General features: G+C 41.1%; 1 protein-coding gene across 6 annotated transcripts in view; it reads left to right on the forward strand.

Annotated features, from left to right (window-relative positions):
- The first annotated feature begins 8,815 nt into the window (after positions 1-8,815).
- The window catches only part of CEP70 (centrosomal protein 70), a 108,652-nt gene continuing 98,692 nt past the window's right edge, over positions 8,816-18,775 (forward strand). For 2 of the 6 annotated variants that reach the window (XM_047735921.1, XM_047735912.1), the window contains exons 1-2: positions 8,822-8,965; positions 10,843-10,945. Coding sequence is in view for 1 of the 6 variants with exons in the window: in XM_047735902.1 (XP_047591858.1) it covers positions 10,937-10,945 (9 nt within the window). In the remaining 5 variants the exon portion in view is untranslated. Of the gene's footprint in view, positions 8,966-10,842; positions 10,946-17,933; positions 18,025-18,775 lie in introns of all 6 variants that reach the window. The other 4 variants (XM_047735895.1, XM_047735902.1, XM_047735888.1 and 1 more) reach the window with 4 other exon arrangements.

Below are 18,775 nucleotides of genomic sequence, written 5' to 3' on the forward strand. Positions count from 1 at the left end.
CCCACAGTCTCCTGCTGCTGGCTGCTTAGACATCTTACCCTCAGCCCAAGGATGCTGTGGCTCTACCTACACAAACACAGCAAGTGGGGAAGCAGTGAAACAAGGTGATTTTGTAGAACATCAAACAAGAGAAGCTTGACAATTTCAGGAGAATGTAGGCTTTGGTTGGAGTCATGTGGAGCGTGGGGACTGTAGATACACCCTTAATTAGAGCCAAGAGCCAAAGGAAGGCAGTACAGACTCATGTTCCAGTTGGTTAAGACTTGGTAAAAATTTGTATTGTGTTTATTTAGAGAAATTTTAAAAACATAGAAAAGTATAGAAATTAATACCCATATTCCTGCTACCTAGAATCAACTGACCATCATTAAATATTGGCTCATTGAAAAATTTCAATGGAAGAAAACATTGCAGATAAAACACTATTGGATTTGCAAGTCCAGCACTATTACTTGCTTGTCTTCCCCCAAGGCCAATATGAACATGAATTTGATGTTTTTTTCTGAGTCCATTTTCTATAGTTATATAGAAATTATATACATGAATAGCTCATACCTGTTAGAATGGCTGTTATCAAAAATAAATAACAAGTGTTGGCAAGGATACGGAGAAAAGGCAACACTTGTGCACTATTGGTAGGAATGTAATTTGGTGCTGCTACTATGGAAAACAATGTGGAGGTTCCTCAAAAATAGTAAAAAGAGTGCCTTGGTGGTTCAGTCCGTTAAGTGTCCTACTCTTGATTTTGGCTCAGGTTATGATATCAGGGTTGTGAGATGGAGCCTGCCACAGGCTCCTTGCTGTGCATGGAGCTTGCTTGAGATTCTTTATCTCCCTCTACCCCATCCTGCCCCTCTAGAAAAAAATTAAAAATGAAACTACCATATGATCCAGCAATTTTACTTTTGGGTATTTCTCTCTCTCTCTCTCTGTCTCTCTCTCTCTCACACACACACACAGACATGAATACTATTATTAAGCCATAAAAAAGAAGGAAATTCTGCCATTTGTGACAACATGGATGGAGCTTAAGGACACTATTCTAAGTGAAATAAGTAAAAAATGACAATACTGTATATGTCTTGTGTGGGTGGGATCTAAAAACAAAACCAAAAGATTTGGTGATCATTAGAGATTGGTGATCATTAGAGGTTGAGGGGGGAGAAATGGGTGGAGGGGACATAAATTTTTTAAGAAAATAATAATGAAGAAAGGTGTTTTGCACTATCCCACTATATTTAGCTTGTCTCTACTATCTTACCTTTTGCTTTCTATTTGTCCCACCTTTGGTCTGCCTTTTGTTCTCCTTTCTTTCATTCTTAAAAGTAGCCTGAATTTTTGTTTTCATATTCCACTTTTTCCATCCCCTGGTTTGGAATTCATTGACTCTATTCCTGTTCTTAGAGAGGCTACCCTTAAAATTTTACATTGCACGCTTAAGAGAGCCTAACCATCCTGCTTCTCCTTTTAGACAATACAGGTACCTTGGAATACTCTAACTCCAATGCCTGCCCCCTTTCACCGTGTAATCAAGTTTCATTCGAAACTTTTTCCAGCCCACATATTTGCCTTCGTGATCGTTATACTGAATTATACAATGTTTGTTTATATTTATCTGCATGTTTATCATTTTTTCTCAACAACCCTTGCATCTCATACTTGTCTTCTTTGATCACTTCTTTCTAAAGTACATACTTAGAACTTCTTTTAATGTAGGTCTTTGGTGATTTTTAAAAAAGATTTATTTATTTTAGAGACTGTTAGCATGAGTCGGGGAGGTGGCAGAGGGAGAGAGAGAATCCTCAAGCAGACTCCCTGCTGAGAGCAAAGCCCCAGTTGGGGCTCGATCCCATGACCCTGAGATCATTACCTGAGCCAAAATCAAGAACCGGCTGTTTAACTGACTGAGCCATCCACGTGCCCTGGTCTACTGGTGATTTTAAAAAAAGAACTTTATTTTGAAATAATTGTATCTGGGAGTTAGGGGGAGTCACTGACCTGGAATCACTTTTACATGCTTCCAGGGTCCTATCCAATGCAAGAATCTTGGACTCAGTTCCCCTAGCTTGCTCCTAGCTCTGCCAGCCCTCCTAATTGTGCTGAGTAGGCATTTACCAATGGGTAACACTCCTCTCTAAATTTGTACCCCTCATAGCTTTGGGTCCAGCTCAAAAATTTTTTTCATCTCCTTTGAGAATTCACTTCCTGAAAAACTGGCAGTGAAATAAAAATTATGGGTTTCTTTAGCAAAAAAAGACATTATGAATAAAGGTTCTTGGGCATAATAGAGTCTTGCTTTTTTTTTTTTTAATTTTTTAAATTTATTTGACAGACAGAGATCACAAGTAGGCAGAGGAAAGCAGGCTCCCCACTGAGCAGAGAACCCAATTCAGGACTCGATCCCAGGACCCTGAGATCATGACCTGAGCCAAAGGCAGAGGCCCAACCCACAGAGCCACCCAGGTGCCCCTAGAGGCTTGCTTTAAAAAAATTATTCGAGCTGTGCCCGGCTGGCTCAGTCAGTGGAGCATGCAACTCTTGATCTCAGGGTTGTGAGTTTGAGCCGCATGTTGAGTGTAGAGATTACTTAAAAATAAAATCTTAAATAAAGAAATATTTGAATGCTGCCATGAAAGGCAACTGGAAATCTGTGTGAGAGTAAGACAGGATTGTTGTAGGGAGCTCATTCTTTGGAATTCATATCATTATCATCATTACATTTATTCAGTATTTATTGACCATCTGTTCTATGGCAAGTCCTGAGAGAATATTACAATGAACAGCACTGATGTTTTTCCCCCACTCATGAAGTTTACATTCTAGTGGAGGAGGCACAAAAAATGAGCAAATAGACTGATTAGTTGCTTACAAAATGGCTCCCAAGCATCCCTACTTCCTGGTATTCACATCCTTGTGTAGTCCTCTATTATATTTTACCATAGTTGGTCTGTGTAATTAATATCATATAGCAGAAGTGCTGAGATGTCACCACCCGGAGGAGGTTTTAAAAAAGACTTCTGCTGGAGTGCCTGGGTGGCTCAGTGGGTTAAGCCGCTGCCTTCGGCTCGGGTCATGATCTCAGGGTCCTGGGATTGAGTCCCGCATTGGGCTCTCTGCTTAGCAGGGAGCCTGCTTCCCTCTCACTCTCTCTGCCTGCCTCTCTGCCTACTTGTGATCTCTCTCTGTCAAATAAATAAATAAAATAAATAAATATAAAAGACTTCTGCTTATTTCTTAGGTCCTCACACCTTTTCTTGGATCACTCCCTCTGTGGGAAGCTATCATGTTGTGGGTGCTACTCAAGCAGCCTGTAGAGAGGCCTGCTTGCTAAGGAACAAACTGAGCCCTGCCAATAACCACTTGAGTGAGTTTGGAAGTGAATCCGTCAGCCCCAGTTGAACCCTGAAAGGACTAACTGTGGCTAAACAGGTTGACTGCAACCTCATGAAGGATTCTGTCCAGACCATCCAGCTAAGCCAATCCTGTATTCTTGATCCACGGACATGTCAAGATGTTAAATGTTCCAATCTTAGGAATAATTTGTTATGTATCAGTAGATGACTAATACACAGGCAGATGAAATAACTGCAAATTGGAATAAATGCCTATACCAATCTTATGGTAGAGCAGTTGCTCATCAAGAGAAGTGATATGGTCAGATGGTTAATGAAATACGCTTTGGAGCCCGAGTGCTGGTTTCAGATCCTGGCTCTGCCACATACTGGCTGTGTGATCTTAGCTAGTCTTTTTTTTTTTTTTTAAGATTTTAAATTAATTAACTAATTAATTAATTAATATTAAAGATTTTATTTATTTATTTGACAGACAGGGATCACAAGTAGGCAGAGAGGCAGGCAGAGAGAGAGAGAGAGAGAGAGGAGGAAGCAGGCCCCCTGCTGAGCAGAGAGCCCAATGTAGGGCTTGATCCCAGGACCCTGAGATCATGACCTGAGCTGAAGGCAAAAGCTTTAACCCACTGAGTCACCCAGGCACCCCTTAGTTTATTTTTGAAAAAGAGAGCAAGCACAGGAGAGAGAGAAGCAGACTCCCTGCTGAGCAGAGAGCTGATGCAAAACTCTATCCCAGGAACTTGAGATCATGACCTGAACTGAAGGCAGACGCTTAACTGACGGAGCCACCCAGGTGCACATTTTTTTTTTTAACTTCTGTTTTCTAATTTGATCATTTGTAGAATGAAGATAATAACAGTACTTATGTTAAGGTTGTTCTGAAGAGTCAAAAAGTTAGAAAAAAGCGTGTAGCCCAGAGATGGACACATTTTAAAGGTTCAATTAATATAGCTGTTGTTAATCTGTACTGATTCTTGAACATTTGTTATTAATCTGTTTTTAAAGATTTATTTATTTATTTGAGAGAGAGCATGAGTTGGGGGGAGGAGAGGAGACTCCCCACTGAGCAGGGAGCCCAAGACGTGGGGCTTAATCCTAGAATCCTGGGATCATGACCTGAGCTGAAGGCAGCAGCTTAACCAGCTGAGCCACCCAGGCGCCCTATGTTATCAATCTATTTGTTTGAGCTATTTGCCTGTGCTTGTTCATACTGGAAAATGGCTACTGAAGGTGAATGCCTCTGTCTAAATCTGACCCAAAATTAGCAGGGCCACTCCACACTGTATTGCACACCTATGTGCCAGGGACAATGCTCCGTCCTGAAAAAAAGTAAGATATGATCCATATCCCCAGAATTCAGATTCTCAGACGGGAGGCAGACACAAGGGTTATTAGTGTAATTAAGGATTAATTAAGGATTCTAAGTCTAAAAAACTTGTGAGTTGAAGAATCTTCAAGAATTTATCACCAAATGCCATTTGAGTTTGGTACACTCCTTGTTATGGGGAAAAACTTGATAGGTCTATGCCTAGGAGAAAATTTGAGAATTAGTTTAGAAGTTTAGAAATGAAAAGATCTGTTTTAATTGCTAGCAAAGGCTGTAATTTATACTGGGAAGACAAAGCACAGAGGAAAGCAGTAAACTGAAATGAAGACAGGCTTTGGATCTCAGCTTAAATGTCACTTCCTGAGAGAGCCTCCTCCATGTTCTCCTGTTCTCTTCCTTCTCTTCATAGCACTTATCATAATTAATGCTTATTTGTGGGTTTTTTTCACAACCACTGGGAGGGCAGGAATCGCATCTGGTTTACTCACCACTGTGAGTATACTGTGTTTATACACAGTATTTAGTTTGATCCCTGGAACTTAGGTAACAGGTACTTAATGCATTTTTGTAAATGAATGTTAAATGAGTGTTTAGAACCATTGGCACCTTGGTGAGTCATTGAAGACCCATAGAAAACTCTGGGTTCCTGGATGGCTCAGTCTGTGGAGCATGTGACTCTGAATCTTGGGGATGTGAGTTAGAGCTCCACATTGGGTATAGAGATTAATTAAAAATAAAATCTTAGGGGCACCTGGGTGGCTCAGTGGGTTAAAGCCTCTGCCTTCGGCTCAGGTCATGATCCCAGGGTCCTGGGCTCCCTGCTCAGCGGGGAGCCTGCTTTCCCTCCTCTCTCTCTGCCTGCCTCTCTGCCTACTTGTGATCTCTGTATATCAAATAAATAAATAAAATCTTTTAAAAAAAATAAAATCTTAAAAAAAGAAAGGAAAAGAAAACTCAAGACCCATGCAGCAATATGCTGAGTCAAAGACTGAACTTGTGTGCAGTCTTTTACTTCTCTAGCAAAGAGAGGGGCTGGAAAGGCCTTGATGGTCCATGAGAATGGAATTCCTTTGGAGGACTATAGAGTGCTATAGAACTTCCTCCCCTCCACTTGATACACACAAAATCCAGGAGTGATGAGGAGGAGGCTCTCTTATTAGGAAATAGAGGATAGTCAGCCTTCCTGTGCTTTGAACACTGTAAAGAATACTGGTGATCCTACATCTAACATCCATGGTCCTCTTGGCCCTTAGTTTTACTCAAGTAGCCATACCTCTCCCTTGCAACTTATGTGATTCAAGGAGCACCCACCCCATTGCCAATTCCAATTATGGTAACCTCTTTTCCCTTCTGAAACCCAAGGTTAAGTCTTCTTTACATTTGCTAGTCAGTTACTGATTGGGAGGCAGAGTATGTGCCTATGTGACCTAATTGGTTAAAAAAAAAAAAAAAAACCCAACCCACAAAAAAACAAAAACAGAAGGAAAGATTGTAGATGGAAAGGAAAGTATGTGGTCCTGATTGCTCCTGGTAGACCTCTGGAAAATCACTTTAGTATGAATTTGAAACCTACCATGTTTGTAGGAGAGCAGAGAGACTAATAGATGAGGTCCTTGATAACTTGTTGAGCCATTGAATTCACCAACCTAAAAGTGTTTTGCCTGTGGACTTCCTGTTGTGTGAGATAATAAATTTACTTATTGCTTAAGAAGACAGTTTGAATCAGGTTTTCTATTATCTGCAGCCAAAATGGTTCCAATTGACACGTGATATTTGACCTTCTGGCTCAACTAGTGCAGCTATAGTCAGAAGAGTGGGCAAGTCACCCTATTGTCTTGGAAAAGGCAAGCAGTTGGACTCTGTGTTTCTAGGGTTGAAAATGAAAATCTACTGGGGCATCTGAATCGTTCAGTTGGTTAAGCTTCTGCCTTCAGCTCAGGTCATGATCCCAGGGTCCTGGCATTGAGCCCTGCATCAGGATTCTTATTGGGGGAGTCTGCTTCTCCCTCTCCCTCTGCTTGCTGCTCTACCTACTTGTGATCCCCCTCTCTCTCTATCAAATAAATAAATTTAAAAAACCTTAAATAAAAAAAGAAAATGAAAATCTGTTTAACTATAAACTACTGCTAGTGTGAATAGCTAGGGATTGGGGGCAGCGTTGGGAACATCTTTGCATGGCGCAGACACAGAGATCAAACTCACAGTGGCCCCAGCTGCCTGGGAAGAAAGCCAAATATGGGCCTGAAAGTATTTACCCTAAAAGCTGTGACCCTGAGACTTCTTGTGAGACCCGGAATGATTGATGCCCTCTGTTGGAGATCTTCCTCAGCCCTTACGGGACCTGCACCACCACAGACCTGGAAAATACGCGTCGTCCAACAGCGACACCATGTGGCTGTAAGATGCAAGAACAATAGTGGGCCAATGAGACGCCAGGACTTCTTTCAGGTGTGTGGAAGTTGTATTTTCTGCTAGCAATTTTTTTTTAAAGATTTTATTTATTTATTTGACAGAGAGATCACAAGCAGGCAGAGAGGCAGGCAGAGAGAGGAGGAAGCAGGCTCCCTGCTGAGCAGAGAGCCCGATGCGGGGCTCGATCCCAGGACTCTGAGATCATGACCTGAGCCAAAGGCAGCGGCTTAACCCACTGAGCCACCCAGGCGCCCCTCTGCTAGCAATTTTTTGATCACTTAACTCCTTATGAGTTTTTGAAAATGGTGGGCAGGGACCCTATTTGTAGGTTCTGACTTTATTAATCTGAGAAATAAAATATTGATGTGATTTCTTTTTGTGAGGGGAAAAAGCAATGATCGTATTTGTACATGGTGGAGATGTTTTTAGTTTTTATCTGTATTATCAAGATGCATTAAAATTAGGCTTGAAGTCACCCCGACAAGAAATCTTTCCATTTTATTACTTCCTTTGAAAACTTGTCTATGGTTTCCCATTAAGTCCCAGGTCTTTAGCACACCTCCTAAAGCCTTCCCATTCTGCCTCTCCAGGGATGCAACATATTACTCAGTTTCATCAGGGAGCCCTCAGTAAGTTCCATTATATTTGTAAAGGCTTTTGGAGTTGGGTTTTAGGGGAAGGCAGATATGAGCCATACCAAAGGGGCCCAGGTTTAATGACAAAAAATAATAAGGTTTACTGATTACTTGTGATTTAGGCATTATAATAATGTGCTTTGAAACTATTTAATTTGCTCAAGAAGTTCTCTCTAAATATCTTTCCTCCCTGTATTGCTGGGGAACTCCTACCATTCAGAATCATTCAAGTATTCCTCTAAATTTGCAGTTCTTGAGTTTGGAGGCACATTAGAATCACCTGGGGAGAGAAGGCTGGGGAAGAGACGTTATTGACAAACTATTAACACCTGAGGCCCACCCTGGAGATTCTGATTTAAGTAGCCTGGGGATGGAGTACCAAATTTTCACAGCTCCTGGGGTGATTCTAATATGCAGTCAGGGTTGAGACTCACAGGTCTAAGAAGACTAAAGTGACCCATTTAGGTAATTCTTCTCTTTTCTTTCTGTACCCTGCGCAAACTTCTTTGATTATGCCTATCACACTGTATCTTAATTTCAGAGCGTATATTTAGTCCCTAACTAGACTTTGAGCATTTCCAATCAGCCACCTCTGCATTCCTGGAGCCTCATGTAGGGCCGGACACTTCGTGGAGATTTGAAAATGCTGAACGGAAGGGTAAAATGTCATTAACGAACACATAACTGGGGTCCTCCAAATGCTAGGTGCTGCAGTGCTCAGCAAGGTCTGGAACTTAGAAAACAGGTTGACTAGTCCTGTACAAGGGCTCACAGTCACAGCTTGAATGGGTGTGGAGGGCAGAATGCGTTGGTTACGTTGTCAGGGCCCCATTTCCACCAACGGCCTCAAATATGTATTTCTGTGGTCCAGGCAAATGAGTTTCCAGGTGTCTGCTAACAGCACCTGCAAAGCCACGGCTTGTTGACAGTGCGACGGCAGTGCGCAGGCGCAGACCGTAAGCTCGGCGCACTCTCCTCTGACTGTAAGTCCCGCCCCCAACAGCGGAGCCAACCAGACGCGGGGCCTACCTAGACGCTTCCGCCCCGCCCCCCCATTTCCCAGCTCGGTGGGAAGAAACAGGGCCTGCGCTCTGAGGCGGTGCGGAGGCGGGGCTTTTCGCCGCGCTCCCGCTCGATTGGCCGGCCTCCCGCGGCGCAGTAACGGTCTCGGGGGCGGAGCCAGAGGGGGCTGAGGGGGGCCGGGCCGGGCGTGCTGCTGGGGGAGGCCGCGGCGGAGAAAGGTGAGTGTAGCCCGTGTTCTTCCTCCCCGGCGCATCCCGGGGAGAATGGTCACACCGACTCTTTTCTAGCGCCCAGGGAGCGCGCCAGTTACAATCCCAGTGTAAGGGTGGCGGTCCCTGACTAGCCCAGCTGGAGTCGTGGCTCCCTGGCCTTTGACACCTGGGGCTGCTCACCGTAGGCCACAGCGCCTCCGTTTCTTCATTCGCAGCACACAGCTGGTAATTCTTGCGCTGAGGGCTGGTTGAGAAGGTTGAAGAGGCGGTCGTGTGAGGCTTAGAATGACAGCCGGCGCAGACCGCACTGCGGCCGAGTCCTAGGCGATTCCTCAGTGTGCAAGAGCCGACCAGAGCGGACCCGCTTCGCTTTCCAGGGTTAGGGTGTCTGAGAAGTTTGCTGTCTAGAGGAGACTCGGAGCGAAAGGGGGTGGGTACCTGGGGGAGTAGGCGAGTAGCTCTTCCAACGACTCATGAGGCTTATTCCAGGCTCGGAGGACCGCTGGCTTTCGGCGGAGTCTGAGTCTGTGAGGTGGGAATGTCAGAAGGCTGGGATCCGGCCCCTAGAGACGCACAGGAAGGGTTTTGCTGCCATTTATCTTCTAATCATAATAATATTAAGCATTGTGCCGGCATCACCTGCGTTGGTTCCAATCCTCTGCAGGAGTTTGTTTTTACTTTCTTTATTGCCAGGTGGACTCCTGCCTCCCCCGCCACACCTTGAACAGGTGGCTAACTGGGGTTTGGCCTGCAGCTTCTCCCTCAAACGGGGAGAGGCGGGTCTGGCCCTTTGTGTACCCTCTCTTGGGGCCCAGTTACTGGCTGGAGATGACATCGAATCCCAACTCCCATTTCCTTATTTTCAGTAGATTCACTAATAAGAAAATTGAGCAGCATGCTCCTGTGTTTTGGGAGTAGAGCTTTTGTATTTAATTGACAGTAGAGACTTTGAAAGCATTGCGTGTTCCATTTATTGCAGTAATGTGAAATATATGCTTTTGAGATAGCTAATGACAAATTTTGTTGTGTCTCCATGGAGAAAGAATCACCACATGCCATGGTTTGTTATCTCCAGCTTTTCCCCAAGAAAGTGTTGAAAAATACACATTTTATTGGATGGTGCTTGTTAACTGGGCTTCAGACCTGTGAGGGGAAGTTACCAGAGGACTCTTGGAAACCTGGACAGTGTCAGAAGATACAACATGCTTTACTTCTCTGCATTTGGCTTTTTATGTTATGTGCAAACAAACTTGTCTCCTGCAACCCCTATTCCCACAATCTTACTTTAGGTGTGTTGTGGCACTGATTAAAGGTATAGCGTCTGCTTTGGCCTTGAAAAACATTTGGTCTCTACCTGTGACTCAAAGTTCCAGATCTGTGTCCTGTCACAGCTTATAGTGGGGGGAAAGGCTGGTGCATACTATCAGCACATTAATTTCACAACATGGACTTCTGGAAAGGAGTTAAAAATTACTTAAGAACTTTTTTAAAAAAATTATTTATTTGGTCACAGGTGGAATTGAGAAGATAGTTTTTATTCCTGCCTTTGCCGTTTGTGTTTAGTGGTATTTGTGTGAGAGCGTTTCATTTTAGTACCCTTGCAAATGAGAATAATCTACCTTTGTGGTCAGAAGTAAGAACAGATAATAGTTTATGATAGATTTGGACTCCCAGCTAAATGTTTCAAAAAGCAGGGAAAGGTATGAATAGAAGGGAGAAAACACAAGGTGATGAGTGTTGAGTCCATCAGTGGTTACTTCAGCTGTTCCCACTTCAGTTCAGTGGTTACCAGTGCCATAGATGCCTGCTCTGGGAATAACACAAGACCATTTTCACTAGAAGTTGAACACTTTAAGATTTTTGGTTTATCTTTTGAAATCTAGATGAAGATCCAGTTTCAGACGTGAGACTCACTGGGTGATCATTTCATTGAGATCAACTTGAATGACTAGGTGAAAAGTGCAAGAGGAATGTACTATGACTGAGGTATGTCTAATGTGACTGATAACTCTCTCTGGATGTTGGGAAGCCTAGAAAAAGACCCGTGATTTGTTGAATACTGTAATAGATATTGTATATATTTATATATATAACATATATATAAATATAAATGTCTAATATATATAATAGACATTGTATATATTTCCTTCTGATCTCTTGATAATTGAATTAGGTAGATATTTTAAACTCAGCTAGGAAACTGGAGCCCAGAGAGTTTAAGTAACTACACTAATTCACGTAGCTGGTGGTCACCAACTCTGATCACCAGCTCTGTCAGCTATGAGTCAGGCACTGTTTTATTTTCTTTCTATATTAACTCCTAATTTCCGTAACACCCCTATGAGCTATGTATTTTTTACTCTCCTCATTTTATGATAGTGAGATCAAGGCATAGAGTCATTAGTAATTTCCTGGCTGTGTGGCAGAATCCACAATTCAAATCCAGGCAGCCTGGCTACAGAGCTTTACCAGCTTTCTCTTGGTTAGTGTTTTTGGTATTAATAAATTATTAAAATAAGATGATACCCCTCAGATCAGGGTGTAGAATTGTGCTCTCCATGCCAGAGCCCCTCCATTGCTCAGTGCCAGTCTCAGTTACTTCTGTACTCCCATTAGTAGCCATTCTTCTGATTTCTATAGTAATTATTTCCTTATGTTTAAGAGTTTTTTTCCATAAATGTATATTTCTAGACACTATAGTGTAGCCTTGCCAGTTAAAAATTACTTAAGAACTTTTTTTAAACAAAATTATTTTAGAGAGAACAAGCAGGGAGGGGGCAGAGAGGGAGGGAAAGGGAAAGAATCTCGAGCAGACTCCCCACTGAGTGTGGAGCCTCATACAGGGCTCCATCTCATGACCCTGAGATTATGACCTGTGCTAAAACCAAGAGTCGGACACTAAACCCACTGGGCTACACAGTTGCCCCTTAAAAACTCTTTAAAATGTCTGTAGGTTTGCAGGGTGCCTGGGTGACACAGTTAGTTGAGCATCTGGCTCTTGGTTTTGACTCAGGTCGTGATCTCAGGGTCATGAGATTGAGGCCTGCGTTCGGCTCCATACTCAGCCTGGATTCTGCTTGAGACTCTCTCTGATAAATAAATAAATATTTTTTTAAAATTCTGTAGGTTTTCTCTCTGTTCCTTCTTTTCCCTTATAATTTATCAGATCCAGAATCTGGATTTGACCTATATATACTGTAGGCTGGATTTTGCTGATTATAGATTCATATACAATTTAGTATGTTCTGCCCTGGATAATTCCTGCACACTTATAGCTGGATCCAGGATGGTTGTTTTAAAGTCTTTGTCTAGTAGATCTGCCATCAAGTCTTTCCCCCCACCCCTTTCTTCCCCATGGATAGTTTCTGTTGATTTTTTTTATTTCTTTCAATGGGCCATACTTTCCTGATGCTTTTCATGTTTGTTACTTTTTTGTTGGAAACCTGACATTTGAATTTAATAATGTGGTAATTTCTGAAAATCAGATTCTTCTTCTTCACCAGTGTTTGCTGGATTTTGTTTTTGTTTTTTGATTGTTGTAGTCTGTATCTGTGCCAAGGATCAACTTGAGGTGTAAACTTAAAGGTTTTCTCAGGTTTTTTTTAGCCTGCACCCTTCCCTTAGCATGTGCCGTGACTTTATAGTTTCCCAAATGTGCTTTTGCTTTTAAATGTGTAGTCTTCAGTGTCTGACTCCCAAAAAGGGTGAAGACAGAACAATGAAGGGGAAAAGAAAAGGACAATGGCCCTTTAAATTTCCTGGAAGTCACTTAGCTTCTTTTCTTCTCTGAACTTAGAAGTAATAATCACTGATCAGATCACAGAACCCTGATATTTGGAGCAAAGAGTTCTTTTTGTTTACCCTACATGACCTGGGGGCAAGCTGCTCCTGGTATGCTGTGCACAGCTGCCAGTTGTGGGAATGGGGGTGGGGAATGGGTATTACTGTGCTAAGAGCTAAAATTGTAATTAACCACAAATTGTCATTCTAGTTTTCCCTGGAATTTGCAAACCTCAGTAGACTCCACAGAGTTCTAAAATACTTATTTGAGATAGAATCTGCCAGTGCAATTGGTGTCTAGGTGCAGAGACAAATTCCTTGGTACTCTTTACTTTGTAGTCTTCCCAGAATTCTCTCTTCTTGGACTTTTACAGCGGGACAGAATTCAGGAAAGCCATTCTGATTTCTCAGACTTCCCTCTTCTGTTGCTTCTGTGTAGTGTTAAAAAATATGGCAGTTTGTTTTCTGCGATTTCTTGGGTCTGTTATCCAACCCACTTTGGTCTCAGTTTTCCCTTCCTCTCTCTTGTCCCTGTCTTGCTCAATTTTGGTTCCATTCCCAGAAGTGTCTTCTAACTGTGGGCCCTGTCATGGAGTTCTTACATGTCAATTTTGAGCGTTCATAGGACTCTAGCAGCTATAGTCCTTATGGCACAAGGGCAAAACCCATTCCAGATTCACCTGTTTTCATATTAGTGCAATAGTGAATATTAGTGAATACTAATGATTTGGGAATCCTCCTGTTTTTATACTGTTAAATACTGCCTGTTGCTTTTTCTTGTTTCTTACACAGATGCTGACACCTTGTAGTTCTTGCAGCCTTAGTGATTTGTGTCCACCCACTTCTATTTTAATGTTTGTGGGGGACAATTTATGTCACTATGTTTTGATACAAATACTGTTTTTTTGGGTTTTTTTCTTTGATACCTAGTTGTTTTGTTTTAATATAGGGATTCAGAGATTTAAAAACTTTGCTGTTACCATGTCATCAATCCTTTCTTTATTCTTTATCTTTACCATTTTGTATGTTCATATTGTATATGGCTTTTACATATTTTAGTTGTCTTTTTTCCTTCAAAAACATATAGTTTGACTTTTTTTTTTTAAAATCCAGCTTGACAGTCTTTCTCTTTTAACTGGAGCATTTACTCTATTTACATTCAATATGATTACAGATGTGAATTTAAATCTGTATTTTTGTTCCATTTGTCCTCTGTTTCTTTTCTTTAGATTTATTTTCATTCATCCTTATGGTTCCTTTCCCCCCCCTTTGTTACTTAGGAATTATACATTTGAGTTCTGTTCTTCAGTGGCTGTTTCAGAAATTCTTAAGCATCCTTAATTTGCAAAATACTGATATTAAAAGATGCCTTTATCTTCCTCCTGAATTATAAGCAAAATTGGAACACTGTTATTCTATTTGCCCTACTCCCAGCTAATACATTTTGTTATTGTTCATTTTAGCTATGTTTTATTTTTATTTATTTTTTAAAGGTTTTTATTTATTTGAGAGAGGGTGAGAGAGAGAGGGAGCACAAGAGGGAGGAGGTGCAGAGGGAGAGAGAGAAGCAGACTCCCTGTCACGTAGGGAGTCTGATGTGGGACTCAATCCCAGAATCCTGGGATCATGACCTGAGTTGAAGGCAGTTGCTTAACTGACTGAGCCACCCAGGTGCCCCTTAGGTATATTTTTAAATCTTCTTAAGAGCTTATTTTATGTAGTCAATGTTTCTTTGCAGTATTCATTTCTTTGCTCTTTTTTCCTTTCTGCATTTTTTTTTTAGATTTTTAATTTATTTTACAGACAGAGATCACAAGTAGGCAGAGAGGCAGGGAGAGAGAGAGGAGGAAGCAGGCTCCCTGCTGAGCAGAGAGCCCGATGTGGGGCTCGATCCCAGGACCCCGGGATCATGACCTGAGCCGAAGGCAGAGGCTTAACCCACTGAGCCACCCAGGCGCCCCTCCTTTCTGCATTTTTTCAAGCATTCTTTGTATGAAGCATTTCCTTCAGAATTTTTTATAGAGTAGTTCTGTCAGATTTGTTTTGTTTGCTTGAAAATGTCCTATGTTATTATTAGTGGATATTTTCACTAGATTTAGAATTTTTGATTGGCAATTATTTTCTTTCAACACATCGAATATATTAGTTCACTATTTGCATTACTACTGCTAAGAATTTAGCTGACATTTCAGTTGTCACTCCTTGAAGATGATTTTTTTTTCTGTAATTCCTTTTGAGCTTTTCTGTCTTTGTTTTTCTGTACTTTAATATTATGTGCCTAGGTGTGATTTTTTTTTTTCTCTATTTTGTTTGCAATTTGCTGGGCTTCTATAATTGGTGGATTTATGTCTTTCACTGGCTCTCAAAATTTCTTTGCCATTATATCTTCAAATCCTGCTTCTTCATTTTTTCTCTATTTCTTGGATGCCAATTATTTATGTATCCTCTCCATTTGAAGTAGAATGTCTGCTGTGTTTTCCTGAATGTAGCATAGAGAACTAAAAAAGATGGAGTCTGTTCTACCTTCCTTTCATTTATTTAATTTTCTCTTCTGCTTTCTTATCTACTTTAAGCCTGTGATTTGAGATCTTACTTTCAGCTATTGTAATTTTTGTTCTAAATTTTTAGTTTATTCTTTTTCAAATCTTTTTGTTTCTTTTTTTTTTTTTTAAGATTTTATTTACTTCTTTATTTGAGAGAGAGAGAGAGAGAGAGAAAGAGAGCATGAGAGGGGAGAAGGTCAGAGGGAGAAACAGACTCCCCTGCGGAGCTGTGAGCCTGATGTGGGACTTGATCCTGGGACTCCAGGATCATGACCTGAGCCGAAGGCAGTCTCTTAACCAGCTGAGCCACCCAGGTACCCTGTTTTGTTTCTTTTTCAGTTTACAGTTCTCTAGTAAGAGTTTCAAGCTTTGATTTTTATTTCTTGGAACATTGTCAGCATAATTATTTTATTGTCTCTGCCTAATAACTGCAATATCAGAAGTCCTTCTTTCTTAGTTGGTTTCTTTTGGCTGTTGTTTCTGTCTCTTTATGTCTTATTTCCTGTATGCCTTGGTTATCTTTGACTGTTTGCTGGATGTTGTATTTGAAACATTTTCTGGTGGGGATATTTTAAGGCCCTTTTCCAGAGAAGATTTCATTTGCTTCTGCCAGGTACATGGAAGCACTTTTTTTCTTTAAAAAAAAATTTTTTTTTAAGATTTTATGTATTAGAGAGCAAGCATGAGCTGGGGTGGGGGGTCAGAGAAAGGGAGAAGCAGACTCCCTATTGAGCAGGGAGCCCAAAGTGGGGTTTGATCCCAGGACCCTGAGGTCACAACCTGAGCTGAAGGCAGATGCTAACCAAATGAGGTACCAGGTGCCCCATGAAAGCGTTTTAAATTTGGTACCTTCTTAAGATACTGGAATGACTCAGGAGAGGAACCAGTTTCAGTTCATGGTACAGACAGTTTGCTTCTAGTTAACTATCCTGAACATTGTAGTCTTTACAGTTAACAATTTTAAATGTTTGGGGGATGGCATTTTCACAGCTCTTTCTTTGGATTGCCAAATGCCTTTAGGGAAAAAATGGGTTCCTATCTCCTCAATTTTTTTTTTTTTTTGGTCTAGTACTTCCTCATTATTGTGTTAGTTCTTTAATGCTTGTAAGAAAAATAGTTTAATGTTTTTTGTTTGTTCGTTTGTTTTAAAGTAACCTCTGCCCCCAAGAGGGGGCTCTAACTCATGACCCTGAGATAAAGAGCTGCATGCACTACTGTGTGAGCAGCCAAGCTGAATTAAATTCAGGCCCTGAATTTAATGTACTTTATTCAACTTTCTTTGTTGCCTTTGGAGACAGCTGCCTACTCCACCATTACCAAAAGGAGACTACTTATTTCATAGAATTTAGTCTTACCTAGACATGTTTATGTAAAACAGATATATGAGGTGAATATCTGTGTAATTTGTAGAAAACATCTAAACTAATATATGATTGTATGATTAAGGTAAGATCCATTTTGTTTAGCATACTTTAAAAAAAATAATTTATTTATTTTTATTTCTTTTCAGCATAACAGTATTCATTGTTTTTGCACCACACCCAGTGCTCCATGCAATCCGTGCCCTCTCTAATACCCACCACCTGGTTCCCAACCTCCCACCCCTCCGCCCCTTCAAAACCCTCAGATTGTTTTTCAGAGTCCATAGTCTCTCATGGCTCACCTCCCCTTCCAATTTCCCTCAACTCCCTTCTCCTCTCCATCTCCCCTTGTCCTCCATGCTATTTGTTATGCCCCACAAATAAGTGAAACCACATGATAATTGACTCTCTCTGCTTGGCTTATTTCACTCAGTATAATCTCTTCCAGTCCTGTCCATGTTGCTACAAAAGTTGGGTATTCATCCTTTCTGATGGAGGCATAATACTCCATAGTGTATATGGACCACATCTTCCTTATCCATTCGTCCGTTGAAGGGGATCTTGGTTCTTTCCACAGTTTGGCGACCGTGGCCATTGCTGCTATAAACATTGGGGTACAGATGGCCCTTCTTTTCACTACATCTGTATCTTTGGGGTAAATACCCAGTAGTGCAATGGCAGGGTCATAGGGAAGCTCTATTTTTAACTTCTTGAGGAATCTCCACACTGTTCTCCAAAGTGGCTGCACCAACTTGCATTCCCACCAACAGTGTAAGAGGGTTCCCCTTTCTCCACATCCCCTCCAACACATGTTGTTTCCTGTCTTGCTAATTTTGGCCATTCTAACTGGTATAAGGTGGTATCTCAATGTGGTTTTAATTTGAATCTTCCTGATGGCTAGTGATGATGAACATTTTTTCATGTGTCTGATAGCCATTTGTATGTCTTCATTGGAGAAGTATCTGTTCATATCTTCTGCCCATTTTTTTGATATGATTATCTGTTTTGTGTGTGTTGAGTTTCAGGAGTTCTACTTTTTATATAGCAACTGCCACTTATCTATAAGTTTCTATATGCCAGGTATCTCATTCTAAGTACTTTCTATATGTTGTCTGACTTAATTTAACCCATAAGATATAAGTATTACTGTGTTCTTTCTTTACAGATAAAAAAATCAATGCTCAAAATGGTTAATGAGTTTGTCAGTGTCATCTAGTTACATAGTTAAGCTGTTAGTCACTCTGGCCATCTGACACTGAATGCTAAACCTCTATACTTTATTCTTTATAGTGCTTCAAGAACATATAACACGAGGACCTGATCTGGTCATGGGATTAGGGAAGTTTTTCCTGAAGAAAGAAATCTGAGTCAGGATCTGAAGGTCAAGTATGAGTTAACTAAGTGAAAAATAGGATAAGAGTGGCCAGTGGAAAGACAACATTTTGATGATTTGAAAGAGGTCCATTGTGGTAATTAGGGAGATTGTCAGAATATGTGGCTCCACACTCTTTGGGGGAGTATCTTTCATTGATATCAACCACCATTATGTCTGGTCTACAAGGATGTATTCTTCCCATTTAAAATTCTGGCTGACTCTTGGGACACCTGGGTGGCTCAGTTGGTTAAGCGTCTACCTTTGTCTCAGGTCACGATCCCAGGATCCTTGGATTGAGTCCCGCAACAGGCTCCTGGCTCAGCAGAGAGCCTGCTTCTCCCTCTGCCTACCTCTTTCTCTAACAAAACTAAACAAAACAAAAAATCTTTAAAATTATGGCTGACTTTTGATGGTGTTAATATGAAATGAACACAGCACCACCTCTGAAGTATTTTTGCCAGAAAATACTGAATCTGAATCTAATAAAGCCTCTAGATGTAACCAGTTTACAAGAAATATAGGGGATGGAGAAATAGGTTAAAAGACAAGGATACAGTAAGCCAAATCTGAAATAAGGGGAGTTTTGCAAAACTGATGACCTATTTTTTCAACAAAAAAAGAGGGGGTGGCACTGCTATAGATTAGAAGAAATTTTAGAGTGCCACATGTGGACATCTGGATCCTGATTTGTAAAAAAAAAAAAAAAAAAAAAGACATTTTTAGAACATTTTGGGGAGAATAGACCTTGGGCTAGGTA

The sequence above is a fragment of the Lutra lutra genome, chromosome 1, assembly GCF_902655055.1.
Source record: "Lutra lutra chromosome 1, mLutLut1.2, whole genome shotgun sequence".
NCBI classification, from domain to species: Eukaryota; Metazoa; Chordata; class Mammalia; order Carnivora; family Mustelidae; genus Lutra; species Lutra lutra.